This window comes from Rhinolophus sinicus, chromosome 16, assembly GCF_057876585.1.
Source record: "Rhinolophus sinicus isolate RSI-liver-muscle chromosome 16, RSI-T2T, whole genome shotgun sequence".
NCBI lineage: Eukaryota > Metazoa > Chordata > Mammalia > Chiroptera > Rhinolophidae > Rhinolophus > Rhinolophus sinicus.
In genome coordinates, this window is record NC_142516.1 from 151,306,645 (window position 1) to 151,315,028 (window position 8,384).

Sequence of the window (8,384 nt, forward strand, 5' to 3'; positions counted from 1 at the left end):
AGTATCTGTGAGGCTTCCATGAAAGAACACCCTTCAATGACTTAGGATTCCAAGTCTAATCACGGGTTACTTGCTTTGGCTTCAGTGCCACCTTCACCACCATGAGACAGGGGCACATGTCAGCATTGTGCATTCCAATTTCTGGGCACAGAGACAATTTTATGGGCTCATCCTGTCCAGATTCTACCATGAAAATACAATTCACCTACTTTGGGTCATACAGTATGTTTGTAAACATATCAAATTATGCCATTTTTTGTTGGCACAAGAACACAGTGACTGTTCCTTAGGTTTATTTTGGGGGTGAGAAATGCCAAAGACAAAACAGGTTTTTCTATACACTTTTAAATAACTTTACATGTATTTGAAACATGGCAAGAAAATAAATCTAGAATTGAAATTAATCTTAAGCTTATTTATTGAAATTAAGTCTCAGAAAGCAGTCAGAATCTTAGCAAATGGAAATTTCTCCTGAAATTAAAGGTAAATGCCTTTGATGGATGTAGAGATCTATTAAATGTATTATTTTTGAAGCAACTAAATTATTAAAGTCAATTTTCCCTCACTGACAATGTAGTCAGTTTTCATGTATTTATTACTGTTGTTTGAGATTTATTTACTACTGTTATTTAACCATGAACTAAGGCACACATTTCAATTAGCAAGAAATCTAAAGTTATGACATCTGATGGCTCCTAGCTATTCCCTCTATGTGAATAAACAGCCACAGAAAACCCCTTTTTGTCTAGCAAATGCCGTTCCTTTACCCCCATTCTTATGGTGTAGATGATAAGAGCATAGGGAGAGAGAGGTGAAGGAGTTGGGAGGTGAGGGGAGAAGGGTTCATCCTATAGGTAGCCAGCATCATCTACATGCCAACTCCCAGAATAGCATTTGGTTTCATTCCACTGAAATCCTGGCACCTTTACTTGGGTCATATGGTCATTTGAGGTCGTTTAAATCTATCTCCATCCAGATGCAGATAAGATGCTAAACAGTCAAGAACAGAGGAAGCCAGCCAGCCAAGATAATAGATAAGGAGAGGGGAAAAAGGGCTAATCTCATGAGCAATTACATTAGAGGAGCCTTTTCCAGCTATAATTCTTGGTGAACTTCTACTGAGAAGTGATGAAGCATTGTGATGCTCTTGAATTTTACTTTAGGTTGAAAGATACTTTGAGGGACTCTTGGAGTCCAGCTCATTCAATTTATGGAAGAGGAAATTTATGAATGAGGCACAGAGTTTCATTGCCAAAGTCAAAGTCTCACGCCTAATTAAATAAAAGGGTCAGAACTTGAAGATCCATCTGTCAATTGCAATCCAGTGATCTTCCTTTTTGTTGCCTAAACACATGTCTTAAATTGCTCCTCAATTCATGACACTCTAGCCTTCCTCCAGTAATACAATTTTGCCCTCAAGATGAGCTATCTGTCTCACTCATCATTTTGTTCATTCATTCATTTTCCAAATATATATCCAGAGTCCAGTATGTGCCAGGAGCACAAGGAGAACACAACAGATCAGGTCCCTGTCCTCAAGGTAACCACAATTTAGCTTTAATTTCTCCTTGTAGCAATGCTTTTTGGATCCAGCCTTCCCCACCATAAATTACTGCTCCTCTTTCTATGAGGAATACTTTGATTCATGGTTAAAACACACCTATTAACATTGACACAAGAGAAGAAAAAAACACAACAAAACAAGTGACACAACTGTTAAAGAGAAAAACCATAGGCCCAAAATGGAGTCACTTGTGCTAAAAAGCACATGACACCAAACCTAGATTAATAATACCTAAACTAATTGCAGTTTCAACCTTCTCCAGGAATGTAATATTAATTGTTCAATCTGGAATTTTCTGGTCAGCAGCAATGAAGTAATCTGTCATGTGGGCCTTCTTCATCCCCCTCAAAGGAAATTGAGGCAGTCTGCCTAAGACACCTCCTACCCCCTACTCTGCACATTCCCCTAAGAAAAGGTAACCTTACCTGAAATAACCCTTTCTTTTCTTTTACTAATAACTTCTTTGTCCCACACAAGTTTTGCCTATAAAAACCTTCCATATTGTACATCTTTTCAGAGCTCTTCTCTCTCTGCTTGCTGGATGGGATGCTGCCCAATTCTTGAATCACTCAATAAATCCAATGAGATCCTCAAATTTACTCAACTATGTTTTTGTTTTTTTATGCAGTCTATAGTGGATAGTGCATCTATAGTGGACACAGTCTATAGTGGACAGTGAAGTGCTTTTGAAATTGAGTCAAGAAGCTTTCAGGCCGCAGTGGGGATTGAATTACAAGTGTCCCTATGGTGTTTTCCTGAAATTTATTCCACAGAATTGTAGTTGAAGGAGGCCTATATTTTTCACACTAACTGTAAATGCTCCTTGTCCAAAGAGGTGCTGGCTTACATCAAATCTTTAAAGGATGTAGTCACTATTAATCTAAAAGAATCCCTAAAAAATGTGGTTATGCTGGGGCACCTAAGAGGGTTAGCAAAAAGAAAGTTATGACTCTGGCAATGAAGTTATGTAACCAGCAAAGGAAAAAAAAATCCAGTTGCTTAAAATGTTTTCTGTTCTTTTTTTCTTAAAGGAGGCTTAATCTGGCTTAAGTCTAAAAAGATTCATCTCAAATTGACAATGTAGGATTAAATAGTTTATTATTTTGAAATGTGATATAACCATTTTCATTCCTCATTTACTTCTGAGTTCTTTTATCAATTTGGAATCATTGTGATGTTTGAAAACCTATTGGTATAAAAAGCTTTTTCAACACCCCCACTGTTATGTTTTCAAATAGGAATAAGGAAAAGTAATCAGCATTGTCAGCAATGATTCCACATAAATAAAGAAACCCAAATTTGTGAGTCCCCATTTCCTTTGGAAATATGAATCAGTCTCCTGATGTTGAAAATAGATTTCTGTAGTAACTGTATCTTTTATAAAGATTTTGATTCACGATGAAAATAGTAGAGAGATTGTGTTAATTTTGCATATTCTAATTGAAACATTGTCAATGGACAAAAGTTTTCAAATTATTTCTCATGTGCAGGGCACACAGCAGATATAAAATACATTAATTTTACTATCAAGCAACAACATTAGGAGGATAAAATATTAAGGGTAGAAGGTCCTAATAATTCTACCCTTAAAATAGGTAGAATTAGAACCCTCCTAATTAGGACCACCATGAACATTATATAATAACAAAATTTCTAACCCCATGTTTTCTAAGATGCATTTGGGGAAGTAGCCACTGAAGTCATACAGAAATCTACCGTGTTCTTTATCCCATTTTGGAGCTAATGCTGGATGCCTATTTTTCCAAATATCTGGGTTTTGTTAAGGAATATAAAATGAAGGATAATAAGGCAAAATATTTTTTTTTAAGACTAAGCCAGTAAAGGACAAAGAAATAGATTTATCCACATGACATATCTTTTACTCACTGCCCAAGGTGGGAATGGGCCAAGACGGGGCCATGGAGAAAGAACGACCATAAGAGGTGTGCAGAATGACAACAGTGTCTCCACAACACTCTTCTTTAAAAATTATTCCTTGTACCTAGGGAAGTCTTCCATAGCGGAAGGACCAATTTTGAAATATCCCAAAGAAAGTTAAGAAGTTGGGACTGAAGAGAGACATAGCATCAATTCTTCAAATGAGTGCAGGAAAGTCCATTTTATTTGACAGCCTACCTGGAGTATCCAAGCTTGAACATTTCCATTGATTGTCATTAGAAAGCTCCTGGCTTTAGCTAAGTATCTCTCTTTATCCTTTGGCACATACTGTGGACTAATGACGTGAATACTTGACACAAAATTCCATAAAATATTATGCTTTAGTAACTTCCTAGTTAAAATTTTATTGCATTTTCTTTACTGAGGCCAAGGTACAGTTTCGCCATTTGATCGTGAAACATCTCTATTTTATAAAATACCAGGGGCGATTTTTAATATAATAAACCCACAATGTGTCATAGATTTGTAAACATATCAAACAGGCAGAAAGCAGAGGCAGACAGTGATTTTTATAATGACAGAAAAGCAAGTAATTGTTTCCCTGGGGGTGTCCTGAGGTATGAGCAAGTCTTTTTTTAAAAAGTTCCCTCTTTAAGATACATATACTTGTAACAGTTTCTAATATGCATAACCATGAAAGCTTGCCTACATATTTTTTAAATAAAGTCAAATAACAGGGAAAGTTCATGGGCATTTTCCTCTACTTAACTACTTTTAGAATTCTTCTAGCTCTGCTATTTTATCACTAAACATAATAATATGGAAACCCCTCTGAAAATTGAATTTCTTCTTCACTCAGTGCTGTCCTTCTTGTCACTCTAAATATACAGAGGGTGCCAAAAAAATGTGTACACATTTTAAGAAAGGAAAAAAACTATTAAAATTGCAATGCTCAATATATACTGGTAACAAAAGATGGATACAAGTCATGTTTGACTTCTGCAATTACAAGAGGTGCTCAAAGTGGTTACCATCAGCGTCCAGACACTTCTGATTATGGCAAACTACTGCTTGAGCAACATTGACCAAAGTGTCCACTTGTATACATTTTTTGGCACCCCATATATATATATATATATATATATATATATATATATATGAATCATTCTGAATATATATATGAATATATACACATATATATGTGCATGTACATATGTATGTATGTATTTCAGGTTTAGAGGGCTTGAGGAAGCATAGGGTAACCTGTGACTTGCTGACAGCATAGATAGATAGATAGATAGATAGATAGATAGATAGATAGATAGATAGATGATAGATAGATAGAGATATATAGATATATATATATATATGAATGAAAGAGTCCTCCATGACACAAGATGGAGGGAAATTGAAATTAGCTTTTGAAACAAGCCAGTCACTTCCACCCTGTTTTTTTCTTCTTTTTTTTTTTGGAACCTATCATTTGCATTAGGTAATTCTGAAAGATCCATAAAGCTATTCTTAACTTTCCTTTTCCATACAAAAATATGATTTAGTTCTTTCAGCCAACATTCATACACCCCCTCAATCCTGGGCAAATCATGGCACTTTAATTAAGCGTTCAGTCTTTACAGAGTTAATTGACTGTATACAGCTACTTCAGCATAGTGATGAGAAAAGTGACACTTTACTTCCACCCCAAACAAAGCTATTATATTTACCTTCTACTTTGAAGATAGTAAAGTGCGGCCGGCAATGGAAAGAACCCAACGCGTTACCTGCGCAGTTCATCCACAGACCCTGGTAAACCCAAGTAGCGGTTATCACCGAAGATGCTCGGGTGGTTACTTTCCACTCATTGGACGCGGTGGCAGCAACGAGAGCTCCAAACCCTCCAACACCAAACACCAAAGCCGAGATCTGTGCCCTGGACATGTCGCTCAGCCTCCAGTGACACTGTCCAGACAGAACACTTTGGTGGTCTAGGCATGCAGCGGACAAATAACACTTGGACAAGTGTTACAGCAAGTTAATGTGGGTAGGTGGCAATATTTCATGCTCAGGTGTCCCGAGGAAGTACCAGAATTCAGAATAAAGTCTGATTTACCAATGGCATTTTAAAGATAGCCTAGATGATCTTTCTAATTTACTACATGATGTTTCACCAAAATTTTGTAGATGGAGTTTAAAGGTTTTAACTTCGCAGATTTTTTTTCCCCTGGCACCATACATAGTTAATGCTTAATTTTCTGTTAGCCAGAAGCTTAACGAACCATGCAACTACCAGATATTACAAAGTACAAATTATACAGTAACAGTTAAGGCTTTTTTGACCAATTGCTTTAGTCTTGCCTCCTTCTGAATCTTTATATAAATGGAATCATATTGTAGGTATTCTTCTGTAACCTATTTTTTTACACAATATTACACTTGTGAGATTTATCTCTGTTCAGGAATGTAGCTATCATTCATTAAATATAACAGCTGAACACAATATTTTATTAAGTGAATATACTACAATTTATTTATCCATTTTTTTCCTGGAGATGAACATTTACGTTGGTCCCATCCTCCAACAGCAATGGATACAGCTATAAACATTCTAATACATTTCACCTTGTGCACATATGCAAGAGTTTCTTCAAAGTATATCCTAAGAACAGAATTGCTAGGATGTAGGACATACTCATCTTCAACTTTATAGGTAATACTAAATTGCTTTACTAAGTAGTTTTAGCAGTTTACCCTCCCGCTATCAGTGGGTGAGTCCTCATTCCTCTACTTCACAATACTTGGTACTGTGGTGTCAGAATTGTTTATTTCTTTTGGCCACTCAGAGGAGTGTGAAGGTATCACATTATGATTATAATTTGAATTTTCTTATTATTAATGAGGTTGAGCATCTTTTCATGTGTTTATGGGCTCATTGTGTTTTTGTCTACAAAGACATTTGTAACTTTTGCTCATTTTATCTATTGAGTTGTTTGACTTTTTAAAAAGATTTTTATTAAAATATAGCCAACATACAATATTATATTAGTTTCAGGTGTACATCATAGTTATTTAACATTTATACATCTAAAGACGTGATCAGCATCATAGGTCCTGCTACCATCTGACACTGTACCACGTTATCACAATATTATTGACTATATTTCCTATGCTGTACATTACATCCCCATGACTTATTTGTTTTATACCTGGAAATTTGGACCTCTTATTCCCCTTCACCTTCCCCTCCTTTTTAATTTTTCAATTAGAGTTGACATCCAATATCATTTTATATTAATTTCAGGTGTACAGCATAATGGTTAGACATTTACATAATTTAAAAAATGATCCCCCTGACTAGTCTAGTACCCACCTGGCATCATACATAGTTACTACCATATTATTGACTATATTTCCTGTGTTTTATTTTACATCCCATGACTATTTTGTAACAATCTCTTTGTACTTCTTAATCCCTTGCCCATTTTCATCCTGCCCCCTTACTCCCTCCAATCTATCATCCTAACAAACCTAGTACCCATCTGCACCATACATAGTTAATACAATATTATTGACTATGTTCCTTAAGCTGTACCTTACATCCCCATTACTGTGTAACAACAGATTTGTACTTCTTAACCTGTTCCCTTTTTTCACTCATCCCCCAATCTCCCTCCCATCTGATAGCTATCAATATGTTCTCTGTATCTATGAGTTTTTTTTCTGTTTGTTGGTTTATTTTGTTCTTTAGATTCCACATATAAGCGAAATCACATTGCATCTGTCTTTCTCTGTCTGACACTCCACTCAGCACAGTACCCCTCAGGGCCATCCATGCTGCCACAGATGGTAAGAACCCATTCCCTTCCCTGCCCAAACAATATTCTATTGTATATATGCACCACCTCCTCTTTATCCATTCATCCATTGACAGACACCCAGGCTGCCTCCACATCTTGGCCATTGTAAACAATGCTGCAATGAACTGTATGGATGCAAATGTCCTCTCGAAGTAGCATATAATTTTCTTCAGATAAATACCCTGAAGAGAGATTACTGGGTCCTTCTTTGTCTCTTGGTATAGTCTTTGTTTTAAGTCTATTTTGTCTGGTATAAGGATTGCTACCCCAGCTTTTTTTCCCTCCAATTTCCATTTTCATTACATATCTTTTTCCATCCCTTTACTTTTAGTCTGTGTGTGTCTTTCAATCTGAAGTGAATCTGTCGTAGGCAGCATATGTAAGGGTCTTGTTTCCTTTTCTTTATTTTTTTTAAAGATTTTATTGGGGAGGGGGAACAGGACTTTATTGGAGAAGAGTGTGTACTTCCAGGATTTTTTTCCAAGTCAAGTTGTTGTCCTTTTAATCTTAGTTGTAGAGGGTGCAGCTCAGCTCCAGGTCCAGTTGCCGTTGCTAGTTGCAGGGGGCGCAGCCCACCATCCCTTGCGGGAGTCAAAACAGCAACCTTGTGATTGAGAGGACGTGCTCCAGCCAACTGAGCCATCTGGGAGCTCAGCCGCAGCTCAGCTCAAGGTGCCGTGTTCAAACTTAGTTGCAGGGGGCGCTGCCCACCATCCCTTGTGGGACTCAAGGAGTTGAACCGGCAACCTTGTGGTTGAGAGCCCACTGGCCAATGTGGTAATCGAACCGGCAGCCTTCAGAGTTAGGAGCACAGAGCTCCAACCGCCTGAGCCACCGGACTGGCCCAAGGGTCTTGTTTACTCATCCATTCAGCCCTCCTATATCTTTTGATTGGGGCATTTAATCCATTTACATTGAAAGAAATTGTTGATAAATATGCAGCTATTGCCATTTTATTATTCATAATTTTGATCTTTTTTTTTTTCTCGTCTTAAAAAAATCCCTCTTACATTCCTTGTAATACTGGTTTGGTGGTGATGAACTCCTTTAGGTTTCTCTTGTCTGGGAAG

The 8,384-nt window shown here is 36.9% G+C and overlaps 1 protein-coding gene across 2 annotated transcripts in view; it reads right to left on the reverse strand.

Annotated features, from left to right (window-relative positions):
- Positions 1 to 5,540, reverse strand: part of CLDN10 (claudin 10) — a 103,058-nt gene extending 97,518 nt beyond the window's left edge. The window contains exon 1 of one of the 2 annotated variants that reach the window (XM_019737174.3): positions 5,242 to 5,540. In XM_019737174.3, coding sequence (XP_019592733.1) covers positions 5,242 to 5,398 — 157 coding nt within the window. In that variant the 5' untranslated portion in view covers positions 5,399 to 5,540. Of the gene's footprint in view, positions 1 to 5,184 lie in introns of both variants that reach the window. The other variant, XM_019737173.3, reaches the window with a different exon arrangement.
- Positions 5,541 to 8,384: the final 2,844 nt, after the last annotated feature.